Here is a 21,909-nt window from a genome sequence, read left to right as displayed (position 1 = left end):
CGTTCTCTTCCCCTCTCTCCAATTGTTTTCCCCTTAGATTAAATCTTGGGTTCCATTCCAGTACCTGCCTGCCATGAATCCTGGGTTTGCTTTGCACCACAGAGAGAGAGAGAGAGAGAGAGATCTGTTTTCGTTTCTGAAATAAACAAAAAAAAAAAACTGGGTTTCGTGATGGGTTTGGGTATTTTGGGTTCCGGATCTGGCGAAAAGTTTCGATTTTTATTTTAAAATAAAACGTGGGTCTGATGGATTTTTCGTGGGATTAAAACAGGGTTACTGCGTTGCGGCAAGAGTTGCAGGTTGAGATGGATAAATTATCTCCGACCAGATCTCAAGAGAGGGAACTTCACCGAAGAGGAAGTTGAGCTCATCATCAAGCTCCACAGCTTGCTCGGAAACAAGTATGTTCTTTTTTCCCCCTTTCCTCTGTTTGTTTCCCGAGAAAGTCTTCAACTTTCCCAGAAAAAGAAAACGAGAGAGAAACAATTTCCGATGTTTCTAACGTCGTGGGATTTTCTCTTTTCGTTTGGGAATTTTTCAGATGGTCTTTGATCGCCGGAAGATTACCAGGAAGAACAGATAACGAGATCAAGAATTACTGGAACACTCACATCAAGCGAAAGCTTCTCAGCCGTGGGATCGACCCTCAGTCCCACCGTCCGATCAACGCTTCCGCCGTCGTCACCGACCCCAAAAATAACGCCGCCGTTAATCCCAAAACGGAATATTCCTCCGACAACGGCGCCGCCACAAGCGGCACGACCACCGACGAAGATCTCCGGCAAAACGGCGACTGTTACCACAGCAATGATAATTCCGGGCTCGAGGAACTCAATCTGGAGCTCACTCTCGGGTCCGGGTCCGGGTCGCAGCGTTCGTTCGTGCCGTAACTTTTGGCTCACGTGATGAAAAGGTACAGTTTTGTTCTTATTTCTTTAGTTTTATCGCTTAAAAAAAAGTCCTCATCATAGATTTGCTAAAATGTCAAAATATTTCATCGATTTAATTTGCAAATATCTGTGTGCTAATAATGTAATCAATTATAAATATTCCGTTTCTTTTTGAATGAATGTGTATTACTTTTTGTTTTAATTCAATTAAAATTAATTGTCTCATTTGGATAAATTAAGTGATATTAGTTCTGAGACTTGTACATAAAAAATAAATCAACTTAATTATAAAAAAAATGCGAGTAATTTGGATATATATATGGTTTCTACTTCTGTCGAAGCTAACTAAGTTGACTAATATTATTATAATCATTGGTTACTATATGTATATGTATATTTACAACACGCGTATTATTAATTTGGCTAACTCTTTAGAAGATGATTAAATATTAAATTGAATAATATATTACTAATACGTAAAAACGTAAAGATCTATGCCGAACCAAGTGGGATCGTCTTGGCGGATACCGGACATAACGGTTTATTTTTTTATAAGATATAAATTATGTTGATACAAAAATATTTGTAGAATTGGAATTTAATTATATAATGGAAAATAGCATATAAATTTTGTTTTTTACTATTTTATATCAAATTAAGTTTGGAATTATTTTAATTTTAAAAAATAATACTCAATCAATTTTTAGATAAAATTCAATATGAATAGAATCATGTATTGTTTCATTTGGATCGATTCGACTTTGTATATAACCCTAATTGGGAATATTTCAAAGGAAGAACGAAATTCCAAATTTTGCAATCAGATCGGTTTCGAATCGTCTAATAATCATAAAAACATCCTATTTTATAATACACCTTATTATATATAGATACACGTTTTTTACGTAATCGAATAAATTACATAAATAAGAAAACCTGCACGATTAAAAAAAAATAATTAAGTAGAGATGTAAATGAACCACATGCAACTGAAATATATGTTCACTATTCATATATACACATAAACATTTGATTGCAAAATTTGAAATGTAAGTAGAGATGTAAATGTAACACATTATTTTAACATAGATCATACATACATACATACATACATACATACATACATACATGATACATGAGATTTTTCAATAAATGAATAATTAATTATATCTATCAAGGAGGTGGTGAGATGGAAAAGAGAGAGGAACATGTGACATGTTTGGAAAGGTAGGTGGCCAAATCTACGGTTATAACCATATAAAAAATAATGGCCTTAATAAAAATAAAATATTAAGAAGATATCATATTTTAAAAAAAAAAACAGATTCAAACATGTATAAAATTAAATTTTATAATTACATATAAATTAAAAAATGCATAATCTGGATTAAAAGATTAGATAATTTCATGATCATATCGGTATCAAAATATAACAGGTAATTATAACGAATAAATAATCCAATTAAAAGTGTGTTTTGCGTATTAAAAAAGATGGTTCTATATAAGGAAGTTTGGACCGTAACAACCATGTGGATATCATATAACTAAAACATGAGATGACTATGTTCAATTATTTAAATATCTAATCACATGATTGTCTTGTCATCCACGTTAATGTTCTAATTAGGTTTAAGTGCAATTGCACATTCACATGCATGCATGATGACCAACACCTCTTTGCACACTTAATAAATGCTTATATATATGTGTATATATATATACACACACACACATTATTATTATTAATTATTATTCAATTATTATCTTTTAGTAAACTATTAGTGTGAATTGGATTAAAAATTTAAGCATAGATCATTATATCGTGTTCTTCCCCGTAAAAAAGAAGAAGAAATTAATTCATTTAAATACAAACAAAAATGAAAAATAAAAAGAATACGGTCTTTCTAGCTAAATATTTGGATTAAAATCTCTTTTACTTTTATTTGTTCAAATAATTATATGTAAAAAAAGTTATATAAATTCGTATCCATAATCTCTGTCATTATCTATACATGCAACATAAATAATAAAATCATTTTGTGTTTTGGTCAACTTAACATTATATCCATTATTCGTCATTAATTTTCAAGGCAGTCTCTAAATGGTCTCTCACCGTATAATATTTCATTAACCATTTTACATTTCCAATACTTTAATCTCCAAATTTTGCTCTTCACCTACCCCATGCGTCCGATCCGATAAGATCATTCATATTCCATTTTATCTTTATCCTATAATTTACATCCAATCTCTTAGCATTTTAGATTTAAAAATAGACTTAAGAACTAAAAAAAATGAATAAAGTTTAAATGAACCAACATCCATGGTTTAATGGGTTTAAATTCTTATTTATCTTTTGAGAATAATAAGTTGGTAACGTAATTACAGGATGCGAATGTGATGATAAGTGGGCGATTAACATTTGGTAATAAAAATAAAAATAAAAAGATAACAAATGGACCGACCGGGCAATTAAGATACGATATGACAAAATAAAATGACCAAAAAAAAAACATGAAGGGTGTGTGTTGTTAGGTAGAGGTTGGTAGATGGATACGTTCAGATCTTTTCAACTGCTCCTTTGTCTTTTCTCATCAATGCCCCCTCTCCTTTTTTCTTTACCACTCCTTTCCCCCCTCCTAATTTCATCCTTGACCACGGTTCGGTATTTAAACAGTTTGATTTGAGAATGGTATTTCGGTTTATAAAAATTGTACCAAACTAGAACTGAATATTAAACAATTCAATTCAGTTGGGTTTTACCGTTTTAGTATCGATATCGTTATATGAGTACCAAATAATTCGGATTTTGATTCGGTATTTGTTGGGTTTGATGCTGTATTTGTACGGTACGATTTGAAAACGGTTTATTGGTTCTATAAAAAAAAATGTACCAAATTAGAACCGAACGTTATCTGGTTTGGCTCAATCTGGTTTGGGTTCGGTTCGGTTCGTTTGAAATTAAATTCTCAAACCGAAGTGCCCAAGAATATTGAGACGTTGGATTTGGGTTCAGGTTAGTGAGATATGGAACTGTTAATCCAAAATTTATGTAAATACCTTTCGAATTGTTCATATTTACAAAATTATCAATGTCCCATTCGTCCTAATCTCCAGATTCGTCTCCTTATATCATTTGTGCCTTACGAATATGAATAATCCTGATTTGGAACCGGATTCTAAAACCCTAGAATCCGAACTATTTGGACTTAAAATTATATATCCAAATTTCTGGACATTTAATCCACATGTACGCCAATTCATTATTGTCTAATAATATATTTTAAAAATGAAGAAATAAAATTAAAAAAATCATATATCAATATATTTTTTCCTTGTTTCTTTCAAAATGTACAAATAAAGTTTTCCATAGAATGATACTATATTTATCGCAATATTTTATCAATAAACGCGATAAATATAAATGTGACTGAAATAATTTTATCATAAAGGGTAATGCAGCAGCGGGATATAGAAAATAACATGAAAAATCGTATCGAATATGACGAGATTTTATTAATTATTTGTGCTGTTTTCTTTTATTTATTTTTTTTAATTCTAATGATTCATATTAAACGACGATTCAAAATTTAAAAAATATGTTTATTATATTAGTAGTTGATGCTAGATATGGTTTCGTGATATTGACTTCGTTGTAATGTCAGTTTTTGTAATGAGTAGGTAGTTATTTCATTGTTTTTGGTAAGTATATAAATATGATTTCTTAAATGTAAATGTTGATCATGAGTTAAAATAAATATTTTGTTCACATCCATAACCATTTGTCTTTTTTATTCCCCTTCTAATTACAAAGGGGTGGGTATCATATAATTTTTACTGGTCAGTCATTATAAGTTTGTGTGTATATATATATATATATATATATATGTGTGTGTGTGTGTGTGTGTGTGGGGAAATTCACTCTTACGTAAATAATTTGAATACCCAATCTTGACGGCTCAAATTTCTAAATATTAATCACTTAAAATTGTAACCAATTGAATTAAGAAAATTTCCAGAATTAAAAATGTTTAGGAGATGTATATAAATAAAATTAAGATGATTTAAATATCTAAGTTTGTTGTATTAAAAACACTGTGTTTATGTAATTAAAAAAATTAATTTATAGAGTTAAAAAAATAAATTAAATTAAGTCGTGGTTCATGATGTTTGATGTGGGACCGACATATAAAATTACTTGGAAATGAATTTGTGACAGCGAATTTTTAGGTCGGTTTGTTACAGTACCACATGTTTTGTTCTTATCGCTTGTGAGACAATTTTCCATAAAATAATAATATTTTCTAAAACCAATTCGCAGATCTTACTATATATATATATAATTTCTATTGATTTAATAAAAAAAAAGAAAGGGTAGAATTTGAAAATATTTCTGTTGACGTCGGATTCATATTTTTTACTCGTATCTTTCAAAATAATCATTGTTTTAGTTATTTCATATTTTTTAAGAAAAAAAAATTATATATACTATTATTTAATGATAAAATAATAATATTATTAATAATTTATTGAAATTTGATAGGAATAAAATTGAAAATTATTGTAAAAAAATATCTTAAAAACATAGAATGATAATTATTTTAAAACATAAAAAATAACTTAAAAGTACAAATTGTGAAACATAATTGATAATTTTCTGCAAGACTACGACAGAAATCCGTCGCTATCTCGCACACGAGGATATAATTTTTTTTTTGGAAACACGAGGATATAATTGTAATCCCTTTATATATATATATATATATATATATAAAATAAAGTTAGCTATTGATTTTAACTAGTGATCGACGTGATGGGATTCGGATCGAAATTTTAGCGGTTTGAATTTGGAATAATTTATTCAGAATTTTAAAATTTGTATAAAATTAGTATCATATATTATTTGATTCGGTTCGATTTCGATTTCTGTACGGTTCAAGTTCGATTTTTGCTAAAAAATATTAGATTTTCTTTTTTGAGAGTTTTATAAAGTTCGATTCGGTTTGGTTTCGAAAAATTTGATTCTATAAAAATCATATTGTTCAGAAATTTTAAACGGTACGATTCGAAAAAAATATCGAAATTTTTTATTTGGTTCGGAGTAGAACCAAAAGACTCACCCCTAATTTTAACAAAAAAATAATAATAATAATAAATATGAGAAGATATCTGTTGACGTCGGATTCATAAAATTAATGATAATTTTCTATACGTATAAAAAATGATAGAAAGCCATCGCTATCTTCGCACGCAAGAATATAATTCTAATGGCTTTTGATATATTTTATTGACCTACGTGGCAGTCATTATAATCATATTTTGCCTACCGTCGTGTCTTGCCTTGATATCCGTATTTCGATTTTTTTTTCTCCAAAATTTGAAACTATTCGGTATTCATTTTTTATGGGTTCATATTTTGTTATAAAAATTTCTTTAGGTTTTTTAATAATTTTATTTTTATATTTGGGTTGCATTGTTTTCGGATTATTACTCTCTCTCTTTTTTTTCCTCTCAAAAGTTTAAGGTTTATGGCCAAAAAAAGTGATAAAAATCTTTTATTGTTCAAATGGCATTTGCCTCTTGCGTGACTTATTTTATACAAAATAGAGATTTTGGCTTGTTTTGAATATTTTACTTTAGTTTTTGGTTTTTAGATTTTAAAAAAAAAAATTTGGTTTTAGATTTTTTATAGTATTTGTAAATTAAAAAAATAGAGTTTTCGATTTTTAATTGATTTTTTCAATAAAATAAGTTCCCGAATTTTTAGAAAAAATAAATATATAAAATCTTGTTTGTCAAATTTTTTAGTTTTTCCAAAACTCCATAGATTCAATCCTACTAATTTTTCCATACATAAAGAAAGATAATGATTACTTGCCTCTTTGATCGCTCTACAATTTGAATTTGATATTTTTTTTTTGGCTTTAAAGTTTATTTTAATTTCTACAAGTGACGGAAGTCAAAGACGAGGGAATGATGACAACGACGGTGATAATTCCGCGAATGTGGTTTGATATATTTTGTTTTTTTAATATATACTAGGAGAGACCCGCGCGACGCGCGGGTTATTTTATTTTGATTAATATTAAATATATGTTTTATTAGTGTAAATTGTTTTTATAACTTTTTAGGCAAAATTATATTAGTTAAGCGTTTTCTGTATTGATGATTTTATAATTAAAATTACCTTCTATTGGATTGTGTTTGTTCACGTGCAATGTTTAATAATAATTTGGTATGTGCTCTTAAATTTATTTGTTTCAGTTGAGTTCTTTAAATTATTTGTTTGTAAAAACTAAGTTTTTCTTTAGGTATGAATACTCTTTCGTCTCTATAGATCATATCCTGAGATGTCTCATCATTATGTCAAAACTACTGAGTTAGATCACATATGAAGAAGTTGTAATTACATTGTTTTGTCAACCGATCAATTAGCTTTTAGCCTAATTTGAATGGTTTCATAATACAAGGTGGCAAATGGTAAATGCTATCCAGAATAATTTACTGTCTGTTTATTATTAAATATATACTAAATATGTTTACAGATTGTCTATTAAAAATACACGTTTAAAATATTTGTTTCTGAGGGTCTGCATGACACGCTTTGTTCTTGACTAAAATTACCACATATTTTTTTTTGTTACGTTTAGACACAAGTATAGAAGTTTGGTGTTTTGGAATATATGTAAAATGTATAATGTAATAGTTTAATAATGAGCAATCATGGTTTTTTATTGTAATAAATGTAAAATGTAAAAGTTTAATAATAAGCATTGATGGGTTATTTTGTTTATAAGTAGGAACAAATCAATGATAGTGTATTGATGTCGATACATGAATCTTTCATAAATTCAACGTGACTCATGTGTTGTTGCTGTTCTGGGTTCCATTCTTGGTTTTCTGCGATGCCTGCAAAAATATAATTTTTGATATAATCAGTTAATTTGTTTTATAAATTATTATACGTTTGTTTTATATCGAGAATGATATAATTAATTTACCTTAGACGGAAGTTTTTTATGATGTTGAGTTTTTCATCCGTGTAAATCTTTGTAGACATTGTTGTGCTAAGCGACAGAACACCTGATGCAAAGAATATATTAGTAAATTTAACATAACAATGATATTGGTTGTTAAATATCATATTATAAATTACTTTTAAGCGCTTTGTGTGTATTAAGTACCGTCGATAAGCTTTGGATTCACTCCAGTAATGACTATGACACTTTTTCGAACATTCAATGTGTGCATTTGTGAACGGAGTTGTGTTGCGAGATCGTCCCATACGGAGAGCTTGACAATATTGTTGCTGTGTGTTATGTTAACATTACATGTTAGTATGTGCAAAACTATTTAAGGTTTATAAATGGTTGTGCATGAATTCAAATGTAGTGTTGAGAACTTACTCTTTCAATAATAAACGTAGAATAATTTTCTGAGTCGATGACGCCATGCTTAAATTTGGTCCTTGTACTGCAACTAAAACTCCGATAATATCTGCAACATTAGATAATATAGTGAATATAAAATCCCCTTTTGGATGGGGTTTTTTTTATAGTAACACATACCTGGCAAGTGTTGTTTTTTATCCGCCAATGCCAATAAACCGTCGTATAAACATATTCGGAATTTCTCTTTGGGAATATTACAAGTGGTGGGAGCAACCTTTTGAACAGTAGTATATTCCGTGAAATAAATACGAAAGTTATTTTCTGTTAACTTGTATTTATTTTTATTTGATATAATTTTGAAATGGCTGATAAGGAATATGTCTTCTTCGTTTATTATATGGTTAAATTTTTTTCCATGTGTATGAAATATTGTTCCTTCAACAACATCCTCCTGCAATGTTATAATTCAGACAAATTAGATTAGTGTTAACTATAACTTAGTAAAATATACTGAGCAGAATGTACCTTTTCATCAATTACTAAGAAGCCGGTGTTAATATATTCATCCCCATTGAAAGGATTGTTGTCATCCCATATCCGAAGAAATCTGACCACAATACACTGATAAGTGTCATGTCTTCTCAACTGCTCCAATCTTACATGAGTTGATATCACTGGTTGGCTTTCATCTTTGAATTCCTGCAATAGATTTAGTCTGATCAATAATAAACTAAATTATAATGTAGTATATTCATTAATTACTTTCATAAGAATATATCAATGGTTTGACCTTAATATTTTAAATACTTACACATAAATCGCGTTTCCATGATCCTGTTGCAAATATAATGATTAGTATTAGTAGAAAAATAACAATGTAATAAATTTGTAATGTCGTGGGTACATTGCAAAAAGTTTGTATATATATATGGAACATTCCCGTTTCTCAATTCTACTACGTCATGTACTTCTTTACATACGAAAAAATGGTGAATATATGTTTATTGTTCTTTATATCTAACCTCATGGTGTTGGTAGACCGTTGAAGATTTCTCTGTAAACAATGTTGGTGACGACAGAGTTGGCATTGTTGTCTTCCGTGTTATCTAGGATTTTTATTCCTTTTGCAGAAGTGACACGGGAGAGAGCCACATACAACTGACCATGGCTAAAGACCGGACGTGGGAGATATAAAGCAACTTTTTTCAGACTTTGCCCTTGACTTTTATTTATTGTCATTGCGTAGCATATTCTTATTGGAAATTGCCTTCTTCGTAATGTGAATGGATGTTTTGAATCTGTTGGTGATAGAATAATTCTTGGAATAAGGACCTTTTTTCCAGGGTTTGGGCCAGTCATAATTTCTGCCTCCAAAACTCTTTTTCCCAACTGAGTTATAATTAGCCGTGTCCCATTGCAAAGGCCTTCTTTTTGATTGATATTTCTTAGCATCATCACAGGAGCTCCAACCTTTAAATCTAGTCGGTGACTCGGCAGTCCAGGGAATTCTAGAGAGTTCAGATATTCGACGGGGTATAAAGATTGCCAATCAGTTCCAGGAGCGCTATCAATGCCAATGCTATCTGAGCTTAGATACTCTGTGGTTTGTCCTGGAATCTTGGAGAGGAGAAATGCATTTACTTCATGCACAGTTTCGTTTCTGGGTGTTAATATTGCCCTCTCTTTAAGATACTCATGATAATATTGAACATCGTCCATGGCTTGCTGATAAGTATCTCTCAAACATTAATTCAGTAAAAGAAATCACCGACATGACGGAGAGAAATGGTAAACGTATATTATCTTTGTATATACCAATATATATTTTATTTTACAAATACAAAATTATTGTGTATTACAATCCATTTATATATAAAAAATAATATGTTGGACCTATTTATTACATGCTTTTTAAACACGCTTTGATTAAAAATATTAAACTAAATTTTACAGTACAATGTGCAAAGAGACGAAGTGAGTAGTTGGTCGATTATTAAGGTTTTGGGAAGCTCGAAATATCAAAAAATGTGGTGAGCTCATGAGTCTCGATTTTTTACTCATCGATGAAAAGGTATACCGAATTACATATACTATTTCTGCTATTTTATTTGTTTATTGTGATCACAAAAGTCATTGTTTAATTTACTTAAAATATTCTTATCTTTGTGTTTTTTTTCCTCACCTACAGTCTACCGTTATTCAAGGATCAATAAGCCGGCAGCGTTTGAGTGACTACAAAGATATATTACGTGAAGGAGCTCTTTATGTTCTAACTGATTTTGACGTTGTTAGGTCTAACGAATTGTTCAAGCTAACCGATTTCACGTTAGCTATTCGCTTTAAGGATAAAACAAATATTTTAGAAGTTGAAGACATCGCTAATGAAATACCTAAAGAGTTTTTTAGGTTTCGCGATTACGATGAATTGATTGCTTTGGCTAATAGCAATGAAGAATTACCGGGTGAATTGATATTTTATCTTATGTGACTATGTTTCATTTTTTGGATTTTCTTAAATTATTTATTGTCCGATAGTAATCTTTTGGTTTTATTAACTCGTAGATGTTATTGGTCGAGTCCGAAGTATCAAAGATACTAATAATGAACATTCGTTGTCCAAGCAAAGAATTGTGTTAGATCTACAAATGGCAAGGTATATATATATTTACATGGTTGTATCTTCCAATATTATAATATTCTTCGAACATGTGTTATATTATATGTGGTATTTTAATTTTTTCTTTTTCGTTATGTTTCATGTTCTTGTAGTGCCAAAGACATTCGAGTCACTGCATGGGATGCGAAAGCTGATGATCTTCGTGTGAAATTGGAGAAAACAACTATTCAACCAACTGTGATTTTAGTCACTAATATAAATCCAAAATTGGTCGGAGGTAATATTTCATAAGCCCCCAATTTAACGGGGTTTTTTTTCCCTATCATGATGTTACGCATTATTATTAGGAGTGAATGTGTCATGGGGTTGTGGTATGGTATGATTACATATTTTGGAATTTTCCTACGGTGACAATATATATAAGAGGTATGTGTTTTTCACAAATTTTAATTTCAACAGTTTTTCCACTTTAATCATGTCAGGTAAAGAAGGGAACTTTTGTGTAATTTATTTATTCGAATAATGCAATATAAGAGACAAACCTTTATCCGGTTTGGGGTACTGATTTGTAAAAAACTAATCCATGATTTAACTTTGGTTAATCATACACACGATAAATTTAGAGTTTTTATCGCTTATGAAAAACCATTAAAAGTCTAATAAATCTTTTTCATTCATATAGGAGCATTATATCTCAATACAACATCAGCTTCGAGGTTTTTCTTTGACGACGAGTCCGATGCAAGCCAAAAATTTATCAGCATGTATGTCTCTTAAATTATTTATTTGTTATCATTGTCCAATAAATTACGAAAGTATTTCATAATATTTTTACACAGGTTTAAAGACAACATCGATGTAGCACTAAAAATCGAGGAACCCGTCCATACGGTCATGAAGATGGAAACAGTTTCCATAGAAGAAATGTTTGAATTCATAACGATGTCAAAAAGTCAGGTATACTAATTTACATTGAATTTAAACATATTAGATTTTATAAAGTTTATATAACTCTTATTTTAATAATCTAAATGTACACAATTCATTCTAAAAAAATAATCATCTTCTTATCCAATTATAGGAAGCAGATTTTTTATGCAAAGCTACGGTTACTGAAGTTATGACTAAAAATGGTTGGACCTACATCGCTTGTAGTAAGTGCTCTAGAAAATTAACGAAAGTATCAACAACGTTGGTATGTAACTATTGCCACGACACAAATGCTGTTGGAGTGCTAAGGTATTTCTACAACTCTTTTCCCCTAATTGCAACATCATTATTTTATATCAATGGCTAACTAATTTTAGTTGTCAATTGATTTTGTTTTATCAGATTCCGAGTTGAGTTAGTTGTGGAAGATGGAAAAGATGTTTCGGTCTTCACTGTCTTCGATAGAGAAATGACTAAACTACTTAACATTCGTGCTTCCGAATCAATAGAAACGAATGTACGTTATTCGACATATTCCAATTCTCCGCGAATGGTTTGTTGATCTATTTTTCTAAAATCTTCTTCTAAATGCATATTATTACAATGTTTATATGTTCGATTATTTTTCCGTGATGTAAATTAGGTTACTAATATGGGTGGTGATGGAGAAAATACGGAGATACCGAAGTGTTTTGCACCTATCATCGGGAAACAACTGACATTTCAAATAAAAGTAACGCCGTATAATTTCACAGCTAAACACCATTCGTTTACCGTTTCACGGATATTTGACGATACATTAGAATCCAAAGGCGAGACACCAAAAGATACAAATGTCGCAAAGGTACTTAAAATTAAATGTTCTTTGCAAAGTTGTATCATTAACTATATGTAAAGTATGATATAAATAATTGCAGGACCATACTGGGAAAAATCCTCAAGAGTGCGGAAAACCTCAAAATGCCAAAAGCTTGGGAAAAAAACCGCGTCACAAGTAAAATTTGCATTTGGAAACAACATTTTCCTATTCAACCTTGATTGCAAAAGTGAAATTTCTGTCTTTTCCTTTCGTTTTGGATTCGTATAATTTAGTATAAGTTTCCTAAATGTTTATGTTTTTTGTTCCCAAATGTTTCTATGTTAACCACAACGACATCGAACTACTTACCTCCATAACAATTCCTCTCAAGTTCTTGGAATTAAATGGTGGGATATTGAGCACCATCAAGCGGAAACGGTTGCTGAGAACACTGCATTTAGCACCAACACAAACAATTTAAATACCATTTCCCTTAACAATATCCAACATATCAATCTACACATCTGATTTGTAAGATGGTAACTTTTCCATTATCTACCAAATCGAAGCATCGGCGTACAGGATAATTCTTTGCGTACTGAGTATGAGATAATTCTTACCAGGCTGCTTTTTACACAAGAAAGCATACTCGGATGCTATGCTAACGAAAACACCAGAAGCTCACGCAGTTAATTAAACGTCATCCACTTATCTGGTATTCTCCACAGATTCAGTATATTAGAACTCAAAACATCGGAACACGAAGCTAACCCAGGAAAAGGGAAAGTGGAACGAGAAGCTAGCCCCTCAACAAGGATCCACACATTCAAACTTCAAAGGGAATTCGAAATGGAGATATTCGTATGATGGGGTTGTAGTAGTTGACAGTTGTTTTCCATCTTCCTTCTCTGACACCTTTGATCTGACACCTTTGATGGTATCGGCAATAATTCCGTTTGAATATTTGAAGAGTGATTCTAGAAAGATATTTTGTATCCGACTGAATCAAGTCACCATCAAATTTATCCACTAAATAAGGCACACATTTCTAATGAATATTCTTCTCTTTCTCACCGTATATGCATTTTACCTGTTTTATTACTCTTTCCAATTTCTGCATTATTTCAATTTCCATACTAATCTAAATATTCTGTGATAAATACACAATAATTTATTTTAAAAGATTTTAAAAACTTAACGACCTCCTAAATTATTGCAATCAAATAAAAGACAAAATAAATTATTGATTATGAGTATATTTTATTTAATACGCTTATTATTTATAAGTACTAAAACAAAAGCATTTGTTCTCTTCTTTGTTCAAAGTTTCTCCAAACAAAATAGTAACAAACACATCGTAAACTGTTCATCACATCCGGTGGTACTAGGGGTCCTCATATCCCAAGGTTAGTTTTCAAATATAAATTAGTTTCAACTCATACTTTCATAAAAAAATAACATAAATTTTATTTACAATATTACACATATAATTTTGATAGAGGGCATATTGTATGTAAAGAATTAAATTTACATGCTTGAATTTAATGGGTTTTCCCGTTTAATAAAAGTTAAGATTCAATCTATTAAAATATTGTACTACATTAGGCCGATATAAGGTTTGTAATATAAAGTTCCATTAGGTGTTTAATATATGAACTTCTATTTTATTTATATACTTCTATTAGTGGAAAAGGTTTCAACCAAAAACAAAATATTAGGAAAATAGGCAAACTAAAATGTTCTACACTATAGATGAATACATTGAATTCATTTATCCTGATATTTAAAGTCCTCCTCTACAAAATGCATGTATCATATATACTATCTAAATCGATGTAAATAATAACCGGACAACATTCTAAGCGAACCAAATAATTTAGATACATACTACACTGTGACGCTAAAAATTACAACAAGATTTTTAAATATATACATCTAAATAATAGCAACTACTAAAGTATACCAAAATGTATCCAATGTCGAAACGAATAGACAATTCTATATTTCAACATCCACAAAAATTATATAACATATCTAATCCCTAAATCCAAGGAATCAATTATTAAAAACAAATCAAGTCTTAAATAATAACAAAGGATTTTGATTTTAAAAAAATATTATGTTGTAATTATACAAAATAAATTGTTTCATGCCAATAAAAATAATATATAAATAATTATTACAGAAAGCACATATATATAAAATAATTATATTATTAAATCAAATAATTATTATAATTCATAACTTATGTTATAAAAAAAAATATTGAACATTCATTCATATAATATTTAATACGATTGTTTTATATTCCAAATATATTTTTTGGTAAAACATATATATAATACAAAAGCATATAAACGTGTTTTCCTATAATATATCTTCGTTATATTAATATATAATATATAATTTTAAAATGGAATGTACCAACTCCGCGTAATAGGCATGATCAATTTATATATTCGCGATGCAATCAACTGTTCTGACAGATTTTCAATTTCCAATTTTCAATCAGCATTTGATTAATACATGTTGTAATATTGAACATATATTAAACATTAATTCACCGACATTAATTCAGTAAAAGAAATCACCGACATGACGGAGAGAAATGGTAAACGTATATTATCTTTGTATATACCAATATCGGTGAATTAATGTTTAATATATGTTCAATATTACAACATGTATTAATCAAATGCTGATTGAAAATTGGAAATTGAAAATCTGTCAGAACAGTTGATTGCATCGCGAATATATAAATTGATCATGCCTATTACGCGGAGTTGGTACATTCCATTTTAAAATTATATATTATATATTAATATAACGAAGATATATTATAGGAAAACACGTTTATATGCTTTTGTATTATATATATGTTTTACCAAAAAATATATTTGGAATATAAAACAATCGTATTAAATATTATATGAATGAATGTTCAATATTTTTTTTTATAACATAAGTTATGAATTATAATAATTATTTGATTTAATAATATAATTATTTTATATATATGTGCTTTCTGTAATAATTATTTATATATTATTTTTATTGGCATGAAACAATTTATTTTGTATAATTACAACATAATATTTTTTTAAAATCAAAATCCTTTGTTATTATTTAAGACTTGATTTGTTTTTAATAATTGATTCCTTGGATTTAGGGATTAGATATGTTATATAATTTTTGTGGATGTTGAAATATAGAATTGTCTATTCGTTTCGACATTGGATACATTTTGGTATACTTTAGTAGTTGCTATTATTTAGATGTATATATTTAAAAATCTTGTTGTAATTTTTAGCGTCACAGTGTAGTATGTATCTAAATTATTTGGTTCGCTTAGAATGTTGTCCGGTTATTATTTACATCGATTTAGATAGTATATATGATACATGCATTTTGTAGAGGAGGACTTTAAATATCAGGATAAATGAATTCAATGTATTCATCTATAGTGTAGAACATTTTAGTTTGCCTATTTTCCTAATATTTTGTTTTTGGTTGAAACCTTTTCCACTAATAGAAGTATATAAATAAAATAGAAGTTCATATATTAAACACCTAATGGAACTTTATATTACAAACCTTATATCGGCCTAATGTAGTACAATATTTTAATAGATTGAATCTTAACTTTTATTAAACGGGAAAACCCATTAAATTCAAGCATGTAAATTTAATTCTTTACATACAATATGCCCTCTATCAAAATTATATGTGTAATATTGTAAATAAAATTTATGTTATTTTTTTATGAAAGTATGAGTTGAAACTAATTTATATTTGAAAACTAACCTTGGGATATGAGGACCCCTAGTACCACCGGATGTGATGAACAGTTTACGATGTGTTTGTTACTATTTTGTTTGGAGAAACTTTGAACAAAGAAGAGAACAAATGCTTTTGTTTTAGTACTTATAAATAATAAGCGTATTAAATAAAATATACTCATAATCAATAATTTATTTTGTCTTTTATTTGATTGCAATAATTTAGGAGGTCGTTAAGTTTTTAAAATCTTTTAAAATAAATTATTGTGTATTTATCACAGAATATTTAGATTAGTATGGAAATTGAAATAATGCAGAAATTGGAAAGAGTAATAAAACAGGTAAAATGCATATACGGTGAGAAAGAGAAGAATATTCATTAGAAATGTGTGCCTTATTTAGTGGATAAATTTGATGGTGACTTGATTCAGTCGGATACAAAATATCTTTCTAGAATCACTCTTCAAATATTCAAACGGAATTATTGCCGATACCATCAAAGGTGTCAGATCAAAGGTGTCAGAGAAGGAAGATGGAAAACAACTGTCAACTACTACAACCCCATCATACGAATATCTCCATTTCGAATTCCCTTTGAAGTTTGAATGTGTGGATCCTTGTTGAGGGGCTAGCTTCTCGTTCCACTTTCCCTTTTCCTGGGTTAGCTTCGTGTTCCGATGTTTTGAGTTCTAATATACTGAATCTGTGGAGAATACCAGATAAGTGGATGACGTTTAATTAACTGCGTGAGCTTCTGGTGTTTTCGTTAGCATAGCATCCGAGTATGCTTTCTTGTGTAAAAAGCAGCCTGGTAAGAATTATCTCATACTCAGTACGCAAAGAATTATCCTGTACGCCGATGCTTCGATTTGGTAGATAATGGAAAAGTTACCATCTTACAAATCAGATGTGTAGATTGATATGTTGGATATTGTTAAGGGAAATGGTATTTAAATTGTTTGTGTTGGTGCTAAATGCAGTGTTCTCAGCAACCGTTTCCGCTTGATGGTGCTCAATATCCCACCATTTAATTCCAAGAACTTGAGAGGAATTGTTATGGAGGTAAGTAGTTCGATGTCGTTGTGGTTAACATAGAAACATTTGGGAACAAAAAACATAAACATTTAGGAAACTTATACTAAATTATACGAATCCAAAACGAAAGGAAAAGACAGAAATTTCACTTTTGCAATCAAGGTTGAATAGGAAAATGTTGTTTCCAAATGCAAATTTTACTTGTGACGCGGTTTTTTTCCCAAGCTTTTGGCATTTTGAGGTTTTCCGCACTCTTGAGGATTTTTCCCAGTATGGTCCTGCAATTATTTATATCATACTTTACATATAGTTAATGATACAACTTTGCAAAGAACATTTAATTTTAAGTACCTTTGCGACATTTGTATCTTTTGGTGTCTCGCCTTTGGATTCTAATGTATCGTCAAATATCCGTGAAACGGTAAACGAATGGTGTTTAGCTGTGAAATTATACGGCGTTACTTTTATTTGAAATGTCAGTTGTTTCCCGATGATAGGTGCAAAACACTTCGGTATCTCCGTATTTTCTCCATCACCACCCATATTAGTAACCTAATTTACATCACGGAAAAATAATCGAACATATAAACATTGTAATAATATGCATTTAGAAGAAGATTTTAGAAAAATAGATCAACAAACCATTCGCGGAGAATTGGAATATGTCGAATAACGTACATTCGTTTCTATTGATTCGGAAGCACGAATGTTAAGTAGTTTAGTCATTTCTCTATCGAAGACAGTGAAGACCGAAACATCTTTTCCATCTTCCACAACTAACTCAACTCGGAATCTGATAAAACAAAATCAATTGACAACTAAAATTAGTTAGCCATTGATATAAAATAATGATGTTGCAATTAGGGGAAAAGAGTTGTAGAAATACCTTAGCACTCCAACAGCATTTGTGTCGTGGCAATAGTTACATACCAACGTTGTTGATACTTTCGTTAATTTTCTAGAGCACTTACTACAAGCGATGTAGGTCCAACCATTTTTAGTCATAACTTCAGTAACCGTAGCTTTGCATAAAAAATCTGCTTCCTATAATTGGATAAGAAGATGATTATTTTTTTAGAATGAATTGTGTACATTTAGATTATTAAAATAAGAGTTATATAAACTTTATAAAATCTAATATGTTTAAATTCAATGTAAATTAGTATACCTGACTTTTTGACATCGTTATGAATTCAAACATTTCTTCTATGGAAACTGTTTCCATCTTCATGACCGTATGGACGGGTTCCTCGATTTTTAGTGCTACATCGATGTTGTCTTTAAACCTGTGTAAAAATATTATGAAATACTTTCGTAATTTATTGGACAATGATAACAAATAAATAATTTAAGAGACATACATGCTGATAAATTTTTGGCTTGCATCGGACTCGTCGTCAAAGAAAAACCTCGAAGCTGATGTTGTATTGAGATATAATGCTCCTATATGAATGAAAAAGATTTATTAGACTTTTAATGGTTTTTCATAAGCGATAAAAACTCTAAATTTATCGTGTGTATGATTAACCAAAGTTAAATCATGGATTAGTTTTTTACAAATCAGTACCCCAAACCGGATAAAGGTTTGTCTCTTATATTGCATTATTCGAATAAATAAATTACACAAAAGTTCCCTTCTTTACCTGACATGATTAAAGTGGAAAAACTGTTGAAATTAAAATTTGTGAAAAACACATACCTCTTATATATATTGTCACCGTAGGAAAATTCCAAAATATGTAATCATACCATACCACAACCCCATGACACATTCACTCCTAATAATAATGCGTAACATCATGATAGGGAAAAAAAACCCCGTTAAATTGGGGGCTTATGAAATATTACCTCCGACCAATTTTGGATTTATATTAGTGACTAAAATCACAGTTGGTTGAATAGTTGTTTTCTCCAATTTCACACGAAGATCATCAGCTTTCGCATCCCATGCAGTGACTCGAATGTCTTTGGCACTACAAGAACATGAAACATAACGAAAAAGAAAAAATTAAAATACCACATATAATATAACACATGTTCGAAGAATATTATAATATTGGAAGATACAACCATGTAAATATATATATACCTTGCCATTTGTAGATCTAACACAATTCTTTGCTTGGACAACGAATGTTCATTATTAGTATCTTTGATACTTCGGACTCGACCAATAACATCTACGAGTTAATAAAACCAAAAGATTACTATCGGACAATAAATAATTTAAGAAAATCCAAAAAATGAAACATAGTCACATAAGATAAAATATCAATTCACCCGGTAATTCTTCATTGCTATTAGCCAAAGCAATCAATTCATCGTAATCGCGAAACCTAAAAAACTCTTTAGGTATTTCATTAGCGATGTCTTCAACTTCTAAAATATTTGTTTTATCCTTAAAGCGAATAGCTAACGTGAAATCGGTTAGCTTGAACAATTCGTTAGACCTAACAACGTCAAAATCAGTTAGAACATAAAGAGCTCCTTCACGTAATATATCTTTGTAGTCACTCAAACGCTGCCGGCTTATTGATCCTTGAATAACGGTAGACTGTAGGTGAGGAAAAAAAACACAAAGATAAGAATATTTTAAGTAAATTAAACAATGACTTTTGTGATCACAATAAACAAATAAAATAGCAGAAATAGTATATGTAATTCGGTATACCTTTTCATCGATGAGTAAAAAATCGAGACTCATGAGCTCACCACATTTTTTGATATTTCGAGCTTCCCAAAACCTTAATAATCGACCAACTACTCACTTCGTCTCTTTGCACATTGTACTGTAAAATTTAGTTTAATATTTTTAATCAAAGCGTGTTTAAAAAGCATGTAATAAATAGGTCCAACATATTATTTTTTATATATAAATGGATTGTAATACACAATAATTTTGTATTTGTAAAATAAAATATATATTGGTATATACAAAGATAATATACGTTTACCATTTCTCTCCGTCATGTCGGTGATTTCTTTTACTGAATTAATGTTTGAGAGATACTTATCAGCAAGCCATGGACGATGTTCAATATTATTCCCATAAGAACCTATAATTTTTAAATAGAAAAATTGATTTAGAATAATAGTTATTTATAATAACTTTGAGAACATAAGTTGTCAGTTTGATAAGGGAGTAATATTTGGGATTAGAACATACCTGTTTTTACTTTGTCACATCCTTGAGGGTTGTGTGACGTATTTGTTCTCGGCTTACGCATCTTGGCAATCGTCAAAGTCTGCGAATTTTTTACATATAAATTTTGAAACTATTTAGAAATTGTTATAATTTCGTGAAATAAAAACAATTGGTATTGATGCAACCAATAAAGGTTAATTTTTGAAGATTAAAGCAATACAACAAATACAGAATATGGATTTATAGAATATTATATATAAATACTTTCAAAGACCAGGATATGGAATATATAGGTATGGAATAAAGTTTCATAGTATACAGCTGAAATAAAATTATTTTCTCTATTGATACAATAGTGGAGAGCTTATGAATAACTATTCAAATACAAAGAATATATATAATTGAGAATAAAGGAATATAGGAGTATAAATTTGGAAACTAAAATAAATGATTAAAAAATGTTGAAATGATTATTATGTTGTTTTTTGAAGATATCATTGACACAATGTGCAAGCCTCGTCGTATCTACAGTTATAGATATGTCTATCAATATCAATATATGTTGTGTAAATTGTAATGGTTATTAATAAGTCATATATAGGGTGGTTTGGATGCAAACTTGTCTTTGTTACCGGAATTTTTTAATAATAAGTACGTGCATAAATTTACATTTTTCTAAATTGTACTATTTATTAAATGAAAAACGCTTCCAAACCACCATTTTGCATGTTAAGGTTTCAACTGGTGTTGGAGGTTCACTAACATAACTACAAGCTGTCCTATGCGTTAAAAAATATATAGATGCAAGCGTATTGAATAATATATTTCGTTTGAACATGTATTAATCAAATGCTGATTGAAAATTGGAAATTGAAAATCTGTCAGAACAGTTGATTGCATCGCGAATATATAAATTGATCATGCCTATTACGCGGAGTTGGTACATTCCATTTTAAAATTATATATTATATATTAATATAACGAAGATATATTATAGGAAAACACGTTTATATGCTTTTGTATTATATATATGTTTTACCAAAAAATATATTTGGAATATAAAACAATCGTATTAAATATTATATGAATGAATGTTCAATATTTTTTTTTATAACATAAGTTATGAATTATAATAATTATTTGATTTAATAATATAATTATTTTATATATATGTGCTTTCTGTAATAATTATTTATATATTATTTTTATTGGAACTCAATCTCGGTTAAACAATGGATTTCGAAGTGGAAATAGTATCTAGCTCAATCACCGGCACTTTCAAGGCTCTCAAATTCAAGCTAGATAGAATATGGATGGAGAATG

At 29.5% G+C, this 21,909-nt stretch overlaps 3 protein-coding genes and 2 long non-coding RNA genes across 5 annotated transcripts in view; 3 read left to right on the top strand and 2 right to left on the bottom strand.

Annotated features, from left to right (window-relative positions):
- Positions 1-355, top strand: part of LOC104813105 (uncharacterized protein At1g04910-like) — a 5,970-nt gene extending 5,615 nt beyond the window's left edge. The window contains exon 11 of the transcript XR_771712.2: positions 272-355. The gene's annotated coding sequence lies outside the window, so the exon portion shown is untranslated. The remainder of the gene's footprint in view (positions 1-271) is intronic.
- The window catches only part of LOC104813106 (transcription repressor MYB6-like), a 1,429-nt gene extending 363 nt beyond the window's left edge, over positions 1-1,066 (top strand). Inside the window, exons 2-3 of the mRNA XM_010540626.2 lie at positions 272-401; positions 542-1,066. Coding sequence (XP_010538928.1) covers positions 272-401; positions 542-890 — 479 coding nt within the window. The 3' untranslated portion in view covers positions 891-1,066. The remainder of the gene's footprint in view (positions 1-271; positions 402-541) is intronic.
- Positions 1,067-9,304: 8,238 nt separating this feature from the next.
- Positions 9,305-10,000, bottom strand: LOC104813375 (ATP-dependent DNA helicase PIF1). The gene has a single exon (XM_010540933.1). The coding sequence runs from the start codon at positions 9,998-10,000 to the stop codon at positions 9,305-9,307; it is 696 nt and encodes a 231-aa protein (XP_010539235.1).
- A 2,656-nt stretch (positions 10,001-12,656) lies between these two features.
- Positions 12,657-13,543, bottom strand: LOC109116612. The gene is made up of 2 exons (XR_002024083.1): positions 13,248-13,543; positions 12,657-13,078 (listed from the first exon to the last, which is right to left on the bottom strand). It is a non-coding gene; the product is annotated as an uncharacterized LOC109116612 (long non-coding RNA).
- Positions 13,544-16,921: 3,378 nt separating this feature from the next.
- LOC109116611 lies at positions 16,922-17,808 on the top strand. Its single transcript, XR_002024082.1, has 2 exons — positions 16,922-17,217; positions 17,387-17,808. It is a non-coding gene; the product is annotated as an uncharacterized LOC109116611 (long non-coding RNA).
- The last annotated feature ends 4,101 nt before the right edge of the window (positions 17,809-21,909 follow it).

The sequence above is a fragment of the Tarenaya hassleriana genome, unplaced genomic scaffold (assembly GCF_000463585.1).
Source record: "Tarenaya hassleriana unplaced genomic scaffold, ASM46358v1 Cleome2, whole genome shotgun sequence".
Classification (NCBI taxonomy): domain Eukaryota; kingdom Viridiplantae; phylum Streptophyta; class Magnoliopsida; order Brassicales; family Cleomaceae; genus Tarenaya; species Tarenaya hassleriana.
This window is presented reverse-complemented; position numbering and strand designations above follow the sequence as displayed.